General features: G+C 38.1%; 1 protein-coding gene across 3 annotated transcripts; it reads left to right on the forward strand.

Annotated features, from left to right (window-relative positions):
* The first annotated feature begins 3,851 nt into the window (after positions 1 to 3,851).
* On the forward strand, positions 3,852 to 16,902 carry LOC308688139 (uncharacterized protein). Of its 3 annotated transcripts, XM_081361057.1 has the most exons (5): positions 3,852 to 3,923; positions 14,191 to 14,499; positions 14,813 to 14,980; positions 15,323 to 16,474; positions 16,602 to 16,902. In XM_081361057.1, the coding sequence occupies exons 2-4, from the start codon at positions 14,208 to 14,210 to the stop codon at positions 16,351 to 16,353; spliced, it is 1,491 nt and encodes a 496-aa protein (XP_081217183.1). In that variant the 5' UTR covers positions 3,852 to 3,923; positions 14,191 to 14,207; the 3' UTR covers positions 16,354 to 16,474; positions 16,602 to 16,902. The 3 variants fall into 3 exon arrangements, with proteins under 3 accessions (XP_081217183.1, XP_081217181.1, XP_081217182.1); XM_081361056.1 differs by lacking the exon at positions 3,852 to 3,923 and having other exon boundaries at positions 14,212 to 14,499; XM_081361055.1 differs by lacking the exon at positions 3,852 to 3,923 and having other exon boundaries at positions 14,197 to 14,499; positions 15,323 to 16,902.
* The last annotated feature ends 361 nt before the right edge of the window (positions 16,903 to 17,263 follow it).

Genomic DNA, 17,263 nt, shown 5'->3' on the forward strand with positions numbered 1-17,263 from the left:
AAGATAGCCTCCGGTACCCTTATTGGTGACCGGGGAAATTTCCTACTAGAAAGCTAACAGATTTCCAAAATATGTAGATTTTCTTTTAATCTAACATATATACACGTATCCCGCAGAACCGACAGGGGCTTTTCTTTCCACAGACCTGTCAGCCTGCAAGGATAACAGGATTCATCCTAGAAGGCTACAGGGAAATATGGAGGTCATGGGACGACCCGGGTGGACCACCCTGAGAGCATACGGAGGCCGTAGGCGCCATAGCGGCTCTGAGCGTGGACGAGAGGTCCCGATTAGAGTATAGAAGAATCCCAGTACTGAAGCCATAGGGCAGTAAAAGGCTGGGTCCAGCTAACTCAATTAAAACTTCCTGAGCCGGGGAGTTCTGGAGGTAGCTGATCTGATGACCTCGGCCACCAGATCACCCTATTCGAGAAGGCCAGTGTGGTTTTTCGAGAATAAGATCTACTCAAAATCCTCTGACCCTCTCCAGAACTCCAGGGAGTAGAGCGACCGGGGGAAAAGGCGTACAGACGTTGCCTCGGCCACGTCTGTACCATGGCCTCCAGACCCAACGGGGCTGGATGCGAGAGAGAGAACCAGAGCGGGCAATGAGAATTCTCATGAGAAGCGAATAAATCTACCTCCGCCTGGCCGAACTTCTCCCATATAAGCTCCACCACCTCGGGGTGGAGCCTCCATTCCCCTGGCCTGGGCCCCTGCCTCGACAGGGTGTCTGCTCCCACATTATCAACCACAGGTATATACATAGCCCTCACAGAGAGAAATTTGTCCTTAGACAAAAATAGAATATGATGGGCCAATTTGCACAGAGGACGAGACCTCAAGCCCCCCTGATGGTTGATATAGAAAACCACCGATATATTATCAGACCCAATAAGGACCTGATGGCCTCTGAGGTCTGGAGGGAAATGCCTGAGGGCAAAGAATACTGCCAGCATCTCCAGGCAACTGATGTGCCATGAGAGGTGATGGTCCTTCCAGACCCCGCGGGTGTACCGGCCCTCCATGACCGCACCCCAGCCCCTGCGGGAAGCATCCGTGGTCAGAATTTTTCTGGGACACGAAGCTCCAAGCACCTGGCCTTGGGACAGGAACCGTATGTCTTTCCATATGACTAGAGAACAAAGGTACCTGGACGTAACTCTAATCATATGGAAGGGGTTGCCCCTTGGGGAAAACCCCCTGGTCCCGAGCCACCACTGTAGGGCCCCATAAGGCCCAAAATTCCTTGAAAATGTTTGACAGTGATGGCCTGGCCTAACCTGATAGCTCTAACTGCAGCCACGATACTTTAAATACGTGGCTGGGTCAAGTGAACTTGCATAGATTGCGAGTCCCACTCAGCTCCAAGAAATTTTATTCTTTGAAGAGGAGACAGAGAACTTTTCTTGACATTGAGCCTTAGCCCCAAGCACTGAAGATGACGCAAAACAACATCTCGATGTTGGATTGCTAGCGTCTCTGGTTCTGCCAGAATAAGCCAGTCATCTAATAATTTAGGATGCGGTTCCCCTGAAGTCTCAGTGGAGCAAGGGCAGCATCCATACAGAAAGTGCAAGGGGATAGAGTTAGGCCGAAAGGAAGAACCCTATATTGGTAAGCTTTTCCCCCCAAAAGCGAACCTAAGGAACTTCCTATGATAATGGATGATGAAGTTATGAAAATAAGCATCCATGAGATCTATTGTCACAAACCAGTCTTCAGATCTGATTTGCTGAATGATACTGGGTATAGTGAGCATATTGAAACTAAATCTCCTCAAAGATTTATTCAATACTCTAAGATCTACAATAGGATGAAGTCCACCATCCTTTTTCGGAACAATGAAGTAACGGCTGTAAAAACCTGAATCCCTCTCCTGATTAGGGGCAATTTCTATTGCTTTTGCTAAAAGAGATTCAACTTTATTTTCCATCACCTGGCGCTGATGTGAGAAAACCAGTGTGTGAAATACCCCGTTAAAATCGGGTGGTCTTACTTTAAACTGGATTCTATATCCTTTAACTATACCCAGGGTCCATTTATTCGGAAGGCCTGACCAGGCGTCTAAACAATCTACAAGAGGAATCAATTTCTCTGGGTTAGTCTCAGCTGATATAATGTGCTTATCGGTGGTCTGAAGCAGTTTACTGGCAGGACGTAACCGATGAATAATCTAATAAGGAGATCAGTCCCTCGAGACTGACCTCAGGTTTTGAGATTCGGTGACCTGAAGTGATAGATCGGCAGGAACTAACCGAAAATAATATAAAGTGCCCATAAGGGTCCGCGTTTTTACGCCAGGACCTCATAGTTTATTTATTTATTTTTTCTTAGCCCGAAAGGCAGTCCTCAGACCTGACTTCGGGGCTTTTTTTTATTTTTTTTATGAGAACGTCTCCTCTGACCCCGAGCCCTGTACAGGGGGAAGGGGAGGGGAAGAGGTGACTTCCCAGAATATGAGGAGCTGGTGACTGTCCCCGGGGGACCTGGACTACCATATGTAGGTATGCATTTTTTTTTTTTTTTTTTTGACATGCCGCCATATAAGCCTTCCCTACCAAATTCGAGATAATATTTATATTAGCTCCACTTTAATTTTGGAGGGACGTGTCTGAGTCATCAGAGGTAATACGATATCTGGGAGAAATATTCTTCTACCCCCTGCATCATTAAATTCCCCTTTAATTTTCTTCTTCAATTATTCCACAATCTCAGTACCTCAGTATGGAGATCGTTTGAAAAAGGAAGACTCTGACACAAGGATTTTGACTGGGTTTGCAGGAAGCACTCTTTTTAGATGCTTCCTTCTTATTAAATTACCAAACATTTAATTTCATTACAGCCCCAGTCTTTCTCCAGCAACTCCTCATAATGTGGTGAATATTCGTGGTTCAGTGTTGATAGTATCTGACTCCTCAGAATCAGATAAATCAAACACCGGGTCTTTAACACGGTCGGAAGAAGCCGCAGTGATGCGGGCTTCCGAACCGTGCGCGAGACCTGTAAACACTGCTCCACATGCGAACCCAATGCAAACAGACAACGCGCTGCCTCGACAGACGCGAGCTGATGCACTAGGAACGCAAGCCTATTTTATTCTTTTTAAACAGGCTCAGGCGGGAGCGGAAGAGTAAACTCAGAGTCTACACCCTGCAGACCTGTAATCTACGCGCTGCCTCGGCAAACGCGAGATCCGAGCCACTATAGATTCTGTATTGCAATGCAGACATTAATCTACGCGCTGCCTCGGCAAACGCGAGATTAGTCACAGAATCTTTATTGCAGAGTAGCCGTAATCTACGCGCTGCCTCGGCAAACGCGAGATCCGAGCCACTATAGATTCTGTATTGCAATGCAGACATAAACCTACGCGCTGCCTCGGCAAACGCGAGATCCCAGTCACAGAATCCTTTCAGTTTGCACAAAATAGACAGTGCCCTCGAGAACTGTCCGTGCAAGCTCCGCTCACAACCCAACACCACAAAGCAAGTGTGCGCCATCCTTGCTTCTTTAATTTTTCTTAAATCAAGGAGACGCACACTGCCTTCGCCATAGTAGATTTCACAGACAACACCAAATAAGACGTACAGTTTGACATAGAACGCTGCTGAAGAACAGAAGCTGTCATTTCCTTGTTCCTGTGACCCTTATATAGCGTCCGGGTCACCGTCACATGCAACGTCATGACGCACGATGACGCACACCAATCCAGATTGGAATAGTTGTATAGTGACTTCAGATAACGCATGCCGAAGGCATTCCCCGTAGCGTTTATATTAGACGCAGCGGGAGTTCCCCGTAACGAAGGGGATCTTCCGCTTTTCCGCAAAGCAGGGTATACGTACTTCCGTTTTAACTTGCGAGCGCTGGTTAACGTTACTTCAGGAGAATACAAAAGGTGATAACTAACAACACGAAAGGTAAAGTTTATAATAATAATGTTTACGTATTTAGCGTTATTGGTTCTTATATTTAGCGTATTTTGATAACGTTAATGATAATTTCCAGTAACTTATAGCATTCTTTAACGTGTAACTGTCGTGGAGGGGAAAGTTAGACTAGCAAGATAAATTGCGGTCAGCCTGTGTTGCCACAAGTTTACTAACAAGTGTTCAATTTTTATCAAAGCTAAATGTCAAACCATTTCCATACAGAAATGTAATATATGTCAATATATGTAAATTACATATATAATGTTAGTGCCCATGTATGTCTGCTGCATATATGAGAATATATGCAAAATTCATATATGTAAAACACATATACATATATGAAACATATATTTCAAAATATATCAAAAATGGCCGTTTTCATGTAAGTGCCATATATTTTCCCGTATATGCACATAAATGTGAAATATATGTAAGACGCATATATGTATACATGCATATATGACGCATATATGTATACATGCATATACAGTGCCCTCCACAATTATTGAACCCCCTGGTAAATATGATCAAAATTGGCTGTAAAAAATAAATCTGCATCGATTATCCTTGTGATCTTTCATTCAAAAAATGTGCAAAATTCTAACCTTTCATTGAAGTAAAAGAATTGAAAGTGGGGGGAAATCACATTATGAAATAAATGTTTTTCTCCAAAACATGTTGGCCACAATTATTGAAACCCCTAGAATTTTTTACGAGTAAAATATCTCTGAAGTATATTCCCATTAATATTTACCTTTTTTAGTACACCAGGGTGACTAGGAACATGAAACTGTCCAGCTATGACTTCGTGTTTCACAGGAGTTTAAATATGAGGAAACACAAAGGCCAAATCCCCTTAATCATCCATCACAATGAGTAAAACCACAGAATACAGTTCTGATGCGTAGCAAAAGATTGTTGAGCATCACAAACTAGAAAGTGGCTGTAAGACAATAGCTAAAGCTAAAAATTGAAAATCCCCATTTTGACCATCAGGGCAATAATTAAGAAGTTATAACCAACTAAAGATGTTATGAATCTGCCAGGAAAAGGACGTGTGTCTATACTGTCTTAATGGATGATGAGGATGAAAGTTTGAGTGGCCAAAGACTCTCCAAGGATCACAGATGGAGAATTGCAGAGATTAGTTGAGTCTTAGGGTCAGAAACCCTAAAAAAAAAATTATCAAACAACCCCTACATCCCCACATGTTGTTTGGGAGGGTTTAAAAAAAAAACTCCTCGCTCATCCAAAAACAAATTCCAGCAAATTTAATTGTCAGACACGACTGGATCTTCAAACAACAGGGTTCTGTGGTCAGATGAGACTAAAACAGAGCTTTTTGGCAGCAAACACACTAGATGGGTTTGGTGAACACAAGGATAAAAAGTACCCCATGTGTACAATTTAATATACCATTGGATCTTTAATGTTGTGGGCATATTTTTCTGCTGGAGGTCCTGGACTTCTTGTTCAGATACATGGCATTGTGGATTCTATCAAATATCAACAGATAAAAAATCAAAACCTGACGCCTTCTGCTAGAAATCTTATAATGGGCCGTGGTTGGATCTTCCATCAGGACAACGATCCAAAACAAACATCAAAATCAAAACAAAAATTTGTTGTGGAGCACAAAATGAAGCTTCTGCCATGACCGTCTCAGTCCCCTGACCTGATGAGTGGGCTGAACTGAAGAGGAGAAGCACCAACATGGATCTGGGAATCTGGAGAGATTCTGTGTGGAGGAATGGTCTCTGATCTCTTGTCAGTTATTCTCCAAACTCATCAGGCATTATAGGAGAAGACTCAGAGCTGTTATCTTGGCAAAAGGAGATTGCAAAAAGTATTTAATAAAAGGGTTTCAATAATTGTGGCCAACGTGTTTTGGAGAAAAACATTTATTTCATAATGTGATTTTCCCCCCACTTTCAATTCTTTTACTTCAATGAAAGGTTAGAATTTTGCACATTTTTTGAATGAAAGATCACAAGGATAATCGATGCAGATTTATTTTTTACAGCCAATTTTGATCATATTTACCAGGGGGTTCAATAATTGTGGAGGGCACTGTATATGACATTCTTCTTTCAGACGAATACAATCAGAGTTCTATTAAAAAATGTCCTGGCTCTTCCACTGTCAGCTTTATAACGACAGTGAAATGCTGTTTCTTTTTTGAAGTCCATAAAAGTGCAAACGAAATCCCATTCAAAGTCTGCAAGGTTTCGCAGAAGTGAGGACACCTGTAGGCTTACAGTGGTGTTCTTGTTCTGCACAACTTGGCCAGTTTTCTTTGAAGTTACTTGTCCTTTCTTTGTTTTTGATCCACGTTCAGGATTGATGTCAAGAAAGCGTCTAAAAGGCAGAAAAAAACAACAATTAAATATTATTAACTGAGTGTATATATTTTGACAAAGAGAGAGCACAAAAGCTGTCTAAAACTGAACAACATGAAAAAAAAAAATGCAATGTTGGATGTTGTGAAAAAAAAATGCAATGTTGGATGTTGTGATCAATAACTGATATTTTTTCTGCCCTGGTAAAATACATCAACTCAATGTGTCTGTTTACATGCACACTGTCAACTAACTAAATTTTTGGAAGTGGGGTTGCCGGATTTAAAGTTTTATTCTACAACTTTTGTCTACTCATCACCCAGCTCATTAACAATATCATCCCCTCATCAGGTCCCATCAGAGTATCAGTGGAAAGGCAGTCTTTAGACTCTCCGTTTATATAGAGCACACACTGCCAGAATCCAGCCCAAACCTTTGTGACAGAAATAATTTAACTTAATTGCAAGCCTTGCAATGTTTATTGCATATATGACAACATGAGTTACCAGACTAAAATGCATGTTTGCACTAGGGCTGGGTATCGATTCAGATGTTACAATTCGATTCGATTTCGATTCACAAGCTCTCAATTCGATTCGATTTCGATTCTCGATTCGATTTTCGATTTCGATTCTCGATTCGATTTTTCGATTTCGATTCTAAATTAGATTTCGATTCGACTCAATGAATATTTAATACAAATCCTATATTTATTAAAAAAAGAAAAAGAAAAGAAAAGTGAACATAAGTTTTCAAGTGTTTAATTAATAAAAAGAAATTAAGAGCTACAAACCTGTATATTAAACTTTTTATTTTAGGTACAATTGGGGTACATTAAAACAGAACCCAACTCTATATTTTAAATGCATACAATGAATAGACAGGATTTTGATGCAAGATGAACTATTGATGCTGAAAATTGGACAAGTCAGAACAGTCGCATGTCTTAATCAAACAGGTTAACAATCCTCAAATAAACCCATATAAAAACATTGCATGTAATTTTTATCTGTGCCCTTCCTGTCTAACAACTAGGCAATATACAGAAATTGAATAAAGTTATCAAACAGTCTGCGCTGCATTAATTATAAATTATATATAGACTAATCAAAGTTACAAAAGTTCTTTAGTCAAGAGCAGTGAGTGTTTTTCTCTGTTCCCTTTGTTCTTTGATTAACTTTAACGACAGAGATAATTAGTGGCTACTTTAAGACCAGTCGCTGTTGACAGAGACGCGGATCTCACACGCGCCTCATTCTCTCACGAGTCACAACTCTTCACGTTCATCACAAGACTGCTCTTATGTTATGAAAATACTCAACAAAAAGACATTTTGACATAATTGTGTGTGTTATTGTTCGTTCAAGCGCGAAAGATAACTCTATTCTGGGCTGTCTTGTTTGCACGCACGATATCATCGCAACTTTTTCTGTGTCACAGTCACGACATTCACAGGCAGCGAGCTCTTTTTTGTCTTGTCGTGCATGAATGGTTTAAAAGCATTTGCGTGAATAAGAGCGGGGTCATGTAACACTTGCCAAAGGATGACAAAAAATGAACAGATGCTGCATTAATTGCGTTAAACAACCAAATTTGTTTATTTCATATAAAATCGCAGCATTTTGCGTCATATAGCCTAATTGCATATAGGCTTGACATCGCGATTGCGATATGATTAAACGTGCAGCACTAGTTGAGGTTATTTTATGATTTAGATAAAACTAACATAAAATCTCACAGCATTAGCTATAAAATGGAGTTTGCAAGCCTATGAACAGTGGAGGAAAACTAATACTTGGGTAATAGATAAATAAAGATGGAAAAAAATCGATTCTTGGCGTTTGAGAATCGATTTTGAATCGACCACATTTTAAAAAACGATTAATCGAAAAATCGATTTTTTTGCCCAGCCCTAGTTTGCACCCAAAAATTTAAATTCTGTCATTATTACTCACCCTCAAGACTTTTGTTCATCTTCGGGACACAAATGAAGATATTTTTGATGAAATCTAATAGTTTTGTCCTTCCATTGATATCAATATCATTGCAACTGTCAAAGCCCAGAAAAGTGGTAAAAACATTGGTAAATATATAGCTACAGTGGTTCAACCTAAATATTATGAAGCAGGGTTTCTGCACATTTTTTAAAGTCAAATTTAAGGCTTTTTAAGACCCGAAGAAATCAAAATTAATACCATGCATTAGGGGTGTGCAATATTGACAAAATATGTCTCGATCGATATTTTCCAAGTTTTCTTGATAATAATTAGATAACATTTTACTGATTGTGTTTCTGTGCTTGGTGCCATGGCTTGTTTAGGCCTGTTGACAGCTGACTGACAAAGATATTCATATTTTTCATATTCTATGCAGTGGTCAGTTTACAGCAGTGACAGAAATTAACATTTTTTATTAAGGGGTAATATTTGCCACCTTAAATTGATTTCAAGGGGCATTTTCACCTATATACGGACATTTGTAGATGTTTCAACAAGATCTTTCACATCTACTGCAGTCAGATTCACCCGTGTTCACTCTGAAGGAATCACTCACATGGCTGGGCACTTGTATGACACATCAAGGATGTTAAGAGGCTAAAAGCAGGTTTAAAACTTGCCCCATTGAAGTCAACAGGGTGCAAATTTTAAAAAGAGGATAGCACGGTGTAGGCAACACCGATTTTTGTCGTTGTTCTCTGTATTGACAGCACTCCAAATTTACAAAAAAAGTTCTCCTTTAAGGTTGCACTAGTTACATGGACAGGGTTTCTGCAGGTTTCAGTAAGTCAAATTTAAGACCTTTTTAAGACCATAAAGATTGAAATTTAAGACCTACACGACACATTATCCAAGTTAGATAGTTACCTCGGGATCATTAGAGTATCTATCTATCTATCTATCTTTCTATCTATCTAGGATTATCTGATGTGTGTGTGAGAGAGAGAGGGAGAGGTAGATTTTTTTTAATAGAAAATTGTACTTTTGCATATTATACTGTAAAAACACAATTATTGTTGATTTTAGTTGATCATAGTTGATCATAACTAGAGATGAAATAATGAGATGTTTAAAGTGACCAAAATGATCACAGTTATCACAGAATCCTGTTCAAAAAGTACTAATACTACAGAATGAAGTCAATTCAACAAGTTTTATGTCGAAAAACAGCAAACAACAAATTGATTAGCATCAATATGCACTTTGTTTACATGAACATTAAAATACCATTAAAAGTGATGGCCAGATTTTAAAAGAGTGTCTTGCAACATGTTATCTACTAATATGTACAAGTTCAAATAAAGTTTTGACAAAAAAGGTTTTATACAAAGATAAACCTCATATTTCAGCCTTTAAATATTTTTTTTTATAAAAAGAATGAGTCAAAAAAGATAAATTACTGACTGACATTTATACATTAGCTTATATTTATTAGTAGTGTTTGGGTGCACCCCCATCCTTCATGTTGACTGAGCTTTCAATGTTATTATGGAAAGGGGTGATTGGTTGGTTCCTGTCACATGACCTGCGGTGCGGCATTCTGAAAAGTTTAGATTTTTTTTCATCTCGTTGCGTCTGTTAAAAAAATTAGCGCGTCGCTTCAATTATGAGCGCGCTTGCCGCGCACCTACATTTGAACAAACTTGAGCGTGCAAAAGACGCGATATGTGAACGGCCTCTGATGAGCTAGCTCATATCAAGCCATGAGCTATTGGTAGCACGCGAGCGACGTGTTGGAGACCCCTGCTCTAGGGCTCCGCTTTGTAGGCTACAACTCGATACTTTTTTGCTACTTTGTAATAACTTTCTGCGGCCAGCGTTTCTGGAAATAAACGAGGGTAAACACTTTTTAAGACCTGACTAAATGAAATTTAAGACCTAGGATGAAAATCTGGCCGTTTTTAAGACTTTTTAAGGCCTTAAATTTAAAGTTCAGAATTTTAGACTTTTTAAGACCCCGCGGAAACAACCCCGCGGTTATTTAAACAATGTTTTTACTAGCTTTCTGAGCCTTAAAAGTTGCAAAGACATTGCTGTCTAGGGGTGGTTCAGAAACCTCTCAGATTTCATCAAAAATATCTTAATTTGTGTTCTGAAGATGAACGAAGGTCTTACAGATTTGGAACGACATGAGGGTGAGTAATTAATGACAGAATTTTCACTAATCCTTCAACTGAAAACAACTTGCACTGACATATCTTAAAATATATGACTGCCACTGTTTTATCTCAAGATGCACACCAGTAATGTTTTTTTTTTTAATGATACATTATTATAAAAGCTGCTTAAATACCCAAATTTTATTAAGGCCTAGACCTGGCTTAAGCTAAGCCCTGTATGGAAACCAGGGCCATATTGTTCATACCAGTAGTCAACATAATAAATACTGTCAAGTCAAGGTTAGTGACACAATTCAGTCTAATATATATATATATATATATATATATGAATGGCAAATATACCAATGACTAACCTCTGAACAAACTCAAGGTGCTGCCTCTTCCTGGTACTGCAAGCTGGAGGAGGCAAACAGCGCTGCCAGGCCAGTGATGAAGAGGCTGTGATCCTTCACACACACCTTGACCTTCCAAACTTAATATCCAGCACTGGTTGCTTAGAGATTGACCTGTAATGGAATAAAAAAATAAAAAATAAAATAATAAATAAATAATATTAATAATTAAAATAACTACTGTGGGTTCCACTGTGGTTCGATGTAGTTGTCTATTCATAGTTCTATGAATTAAATTTTTCAACTAAAAATTAAAATTGGTTAGAATGCTAAAATGCTCTGGCATATAATTTTGTTTGTTTTAAGCATAAACTCACTTAATTTTGACTTAATCTTTCAGAAAACAAGACAATTTTTACGTGTCTATTAAATGCTTCTTCATGTAAGAATTGTAGATATCTGGACTGGAAACAAAATAAAAACACTAATTAAGAAAAACATATTTTGCAGTGGGGTGAGTAAATGATGGCTTTTCATTTTAGGTTTCATCTACCCCTTTAATGTTTACATACCAGGAAATAAGTCGTGGACTTTCTGGCAAATGTAGATTGCTGGACATCAGCGATGCAAATTCCTGAAACAATTTTTAAAAAGGACAGCACAACCTTGATCAACAGAACCAAAACATAAAACATATTACAAATTAATGAGATTTGCTGAATAATCTCTACTTATCTGCTTGAAGGATAACACCGTCTAACTTCTTTGAATTAGGGAGTAGTTGTAGGACCATGGGATGGCAATCAGGAATAGGCCTACTACATTTGAAAACAGCATTAGGAACATGGATTTTCATGTGCTAGCAAAATTCTGACAACGATTCAAAAGCACGATCACAGAACTGACAGAATTTGACAGCATTTTTTTTTTTTACCACATAGACTATAACTGTAACACTACTTAAAAGCACTTACATTAACAATGGCCATCAGATTACAAAGCCTAAAACGAAAAAAATATATATCAAATGCACGTCATTCAAATAGCATGGTAAAGGTTGCCTATTATATGAAATGTCGAATTTAACGTTACTTGGTAAACAGGTGAACAGAGTCAATGAATTGCTTGCGCGGCCACGGTAGTAAACCGCGTTCGCAAAATCAAACCAAATACGTGAAAACAATGTAGAAATGCGAACGAAAAAAAAAAAAAAAAAAACTTATATATTGGCTTACCATATCACTCTCCATCTTCTCAAACTCTAAATCCCACTTATCGTCACGCGCAGGTTAGATTATTCAATGACAAATTCTTCCATCTGTCTTCAGGTAGCTGCTACCGTTAACATCGTCCATTTTCTGCTGCGTCACAGGCAACTAATGTTTGAAACACGAACCGAACCTCAAAAAAGCTTTAAAATTGCTCACAGATTCGCAGACATTGTTTATCTTGATAACAGGAATGATTATTTGTTCAGTTGAATCCCGCTGACAAAACGAGTTTGCCTGTTGTAGCTGCCTAACGTTACTGTCTGCTCGCATGACGCGTCACATTTGAACTGAATTGAGCGCGAAAGAAATCAATCCCACAATGCAATGCCTTTTCAGTCAGTATACATAGTTCCCACAGGCCAATTAATGTCACGTGACCTCCCCGGAGACGCCATTTTGAGGGCAAAAGCTGCTGTGTTTACAATGTTTTACCATACTGTCTATGAGTTTTACAAGCAAATTTTGAATATTTCTTTCCATTTATAATGTTACGAAAATCATGAAGAGACAAAGTGACAGGGATTATAAAGAGACTCTATTAACACAAGACAGAGAGAGGTACAATGCGAAAATTTCAGTCATAAATGGTGTGGATACGTATGCGCTAACAAAGGAAGCACTGAGCACTGATTATGCAGCAGATACAGTATTATCATGTGTATCATTATCTGGTATTGGCTAGGAGTTTTAATACATGTGAGCAATTCCGAGCCTGGAAATATGTGCATGAATACACGGTAATATACACGGTATGAAAATAAATAAAACTCGCGTGCAAATTAATTAATGTAATGTGGAATTACTTTATACGCGGGTTCTTTAGGGACATAATCTGAGATTGCCGTGCTGGAATGTGTGTGTGTGAGAGAGAGTGAGAGAGTCGCGGGCGCGATCGAACAGTGGAAACAATGTTGTTTTTGTATGTTTTTAATATCTCGTCATTTTGTTCACAGGACATAATTCAAACTGCAAAGTGTTAACTTATATTTGTGTACACTCGCAATAAAAAACAACAAATTCTTGCGTGTTTTGAGGGAGTTTCTTTCCTGTTTATCCTCGCCAGCCATAACCTCCGTCGTTGTTCTGACAAAAGCTTGACGTTAGTCTTCTCACATTCATGAAGTCTAATGACGGTATACTGTAAAATCCAAATTTAACTGAACCTCCGACACGATTTAAACATCCATTGACCCAGCAGGAGATCACCATTTTCACTTTTTATCACGAAATTAACTCGCTTCAGCTTCTTCTACTATTGTTCTGCCCACAGAAATGGCGCCGGGTCGGCAAATGCTAAAAAACTAAATTTAACTGAACCTCCGGCACGATTGGAACATCCATTGACCCAGCAGGAGATGACCATTTTCACTTTTTAATCACAAAATTTCCGTTTCAGCTTCTTCTTCTCATGTTCTGCATTGTAAGAATGTTGTGTTCTGCCCTCAGAAATGGCGCCGGGTCGGCAAATGCCCGTATGTTGTGACGTCATGTGGGAACTATGTATGATGGTAACGAATTTATCAGGACGAAAACAGAAATGTGCTGTATATTTACAGCTGTTCTGTAAAAGATACAGCTTAATACTGTATTATGGAAATACAGTACAATTCTGTAAGATATTCGTTGTAAATTTACAGTAAAGGGTTACAGTGTATGTTTACATACATTTATTAAATATGTTGAAAACAAATATGTATGTCACATATTTATAATTAATGTTGTCCATATATGCGAGAAACCAATACTATACTGTAATATATGCAGATATATGGTATCATATATGGATGAACTCAAATATTTTCTTCACATGTTTGGACACATAAATGTTCATATATGTTGCAGGCATATATTGTGTTCTCAGATAAGTCAAATATATGTATAGATATATGTTGCAGGCATATATTGTGTTCTCAGATAAGTCAAATATATGTATAGATATATGTTGCAGGCATATATTGTGTTCTCAGATAAGTCAAATATATGTATAGATATATGTTGCAGGCATATATTGTGTTCTCAGATAAGTCAAATATATGTATAGATATATGTTGCAGTCATATATTGTGTTCTCAGATAAGTCAAATATGTGTATAGATATATGTCATGCTATTTAAAATATAAGTACATATATGGCCATATATTACATTTTTGTATGTGATTTATCATTTATTTCTTCCTGTTTTAATTTTTCAACAGTTTCCCATTCAGTAAGCATGGCACAGTCATCTTGTAGACGCTATTGTAGTGTTCCTTGTTGTTCAAACAACAAACATAAATTTCCCTATTTAAGTTTCCACGATTTTCCAGTGGACGCTGAAATGCGTGCCCGTTGGGTTAGGGCAATTAAAAGAGACGAGGGACCAAGTTTTAAAATCCTCCGTGGGAGCACCTACATGTGTAGTCAGCACTTTACCCCAGAGGTTATAAGTACATCAGCCAGTGGACGAACCAGGATTAAGAAAGGAGCAACGCCGTCTAGATTCCCCTGGAATGACTGGGGTAAAGGTAGGACACTATTAAGCCTGGTAGTTCTTTAAAATAACAATAAATCATCATTTATTACATTATTTACAGTTTACATACAATTATGCTTGTATGAAATAAACGAAGAAAAAAAAATTGTGTACATTTTTTTTTTTATACAACTTTTTAGTATTAAATATAAATATAAAAACTATAATAAATCATCCTGTTGGCATTTAAATTGCCATTTGTTATAATTGCATTTGTGGTGGTATTATACATACTTTTTGGGTTCTGAGAAATGATTACTAAATATCCATTTTGACATTTATGTGTATCTATTTCACATCTCTAGGAAGAGCCTCACAAGCTCGACAGCCGGTTTACCAGAGAGCAAGGAAGCATTTTAGGGCTGCAGTCCTAGATGAATCTCAGGAGATGCCTGTAGGAGACTTCACAGAGGAGGCACTGCCTGTGGGTGGATTAGCAAAAGATCATGACTATGCCTACCATCCTTCTCCTGGTTAGTAATTCAAAAACAGATTAACAGGTTTTTCTATGTGGCAATAAATTACTTTGTAACTATAGGGTTCATCGGCAGAACAGCTGTGCTTACTGTAAAATGCTTTTACAGGAAACTCAGTTACTCTGAATAATACCACACAATATGATAATGATTTGGATGATTGAGAACCATTACAGAAATTACATTGTAATCTTAGTTATTGTAGTCTCTTCATTTCATAAAAGCCAAGAATTACTGTCAAGCTCACTAACAAATAACATCCAATAATGAAGACGAAGTGAAAACTAGTATATGACTCAATGATAAACATTAAGGTGTATGTTTTTTCTTGCTTTAAAGGTAAACTGGATGCTGCCACAAGGAGAATTCAAGAGTTGGAGCTTCAGGTTTTGTCACTAGAACGTGAAATCCAGCAGCTGACAGTTAAGCAGCAGCAGCAGCCTCTGATTTTCAAGTTCTGTGTCACAGATGAGGACTTTCGTTATTACACTAGGTTCAGCTCAAAGGAGGTCTTCACTCTGTTTTGGGAGTCAGTTTACCCTTCTGCTTCAAGGCTTTTGTACTGGTCCAAGGCACAGCGAACAGCACAAGAGACACCGAGCCCTCAGCGAAAACTTCCGCTCATTGATGAACTGTTCATGTTTCTCTGTCGTGTTGCAGCTGGGCTTCAGGAGAAAACCCTGTCATCCATCTTCGAGGTCAGCTTGTCTACGGTTAGTCGCATCATCTTAACATGGACAAGCTACCTTTACCAGGTTCTTGGCTCGCTACCATTGTGGATGACGAGAGAGCAAGTGCAGGCCACAATGCCTGACAAGTTTAAGCTCTACTGCCCTCAGGTGATAGTGATAATAGACTGCACCGAGATCCGTTGTGAAACAGCATCTTCTCTCTTACTACAGTCGGAAACATTTTCCAACTATAAAAACCACACCACCTTTAAAGGTCTAATTAGCATTGCCCCATGTGGGGTTATCACATTTGTATCTAAATTGTACACAGGCTCCATCTCCGATATAGAAATAACTCGCCAATCACAGATCTTGCAGTTACTTCAACCAGAAGATGGAGTAATGGCTGACAAGGGGTTCCAAATTGAGAAGATAATGTCACAGGTGGGGGCAACCCTCATCATACCTCCACTGAAAACATCAAATCAGCTCAGCACAGAGGACACCCAGAAAACACAGGCTATTGCCCGTCTGAGAATTTTAGTTGAGAGGGCGATACGCAGGGTGAAGGAGTACCACATTTGGGATGGGCTTGTTCCTCTTTCTATGGCAGGTTCAGTCAATCAGCTGTGGGCCATCTGTTGCCTACTCTCAAACTATCAGGGACCTCTTGATATCAAAGGGGACAAACCCGTCTGAAGTGTTTCCTTTCTTGGGTGAGACTAATTCTACAGTACTTTTAGCTGTTTGACACTGTGTAGATATACTGTAAATATAAGTGCTTTGTAATATATTTGTAAATTTGATACTGTAAATACAAGTGCTTTATAATATATTTTTAAATTTGATACTGTAAATACAAGTGCTTTGTAATATATTTGTAAATTTGATACTGTAAATACAAGTGCTTTGTAATATATTTTTAAATTTGATACTGTAAATACAAGTGCTTTGTAATATATTTGTAAATTTGATACTGTAAATACAAGTGCTTTGTAATATATTTTTTAATTTGATACTGTAAATACAAGTGCTTTGTAATATATTTTTAAATTTGACACTGTGTAGATATACTGTAAATACAAGTGCTTTGTAATATATTTGTAAATTTGTTACATTTACTATCTTTTCTATGAACATAGGGATTTGTATGTTATTAATAAACAGTGTTGTGAAGCATTCTGTAAAAAGTTTATCCAGAGTAAAATGCATTTACACCTTAACCATTAAAAGAACAACAATATTTTTAAAACTTGTCAATTTTTTATTTACATATTTGATAATAGCATATAAGTGAGGTGAATGAAACTAATAAAAAGCTTCCATAGCAGCTCAAAGCTACAAACAAGATTGGAAGCAGTTCCTTGCAACCATGGAACATAAGCAAAAAGTGACCAAGACAGACTATAAAGCCCATATATATTTACATACAATGCAACATTGACTGAAGTTGTAAATTGAAAAAGTATTTACAACAGGAATTGCATGCATCACAGATGTACATAGAACTATTTACATTTGAAAATTCTGCCTCAACGTAATAATGCATCCATGTAGATGTTGTGATAAAAATAATCCAGCTTCTGTCGCATTGAGTTGATGATCTCCT

Source organism: Scardinius erythrophthalmus (genome assembly GCF_964197995.2).
Source record: "Scardinius erythrophthalmus genome assembly, chromosome: 1".
Lineage (NCBI taxonomy): Eukaryota > Metazoa > Chordata > Actinopteri > Cypriniformes > Leuciscidae > Scardinius > Scardinius erythrophthalmus.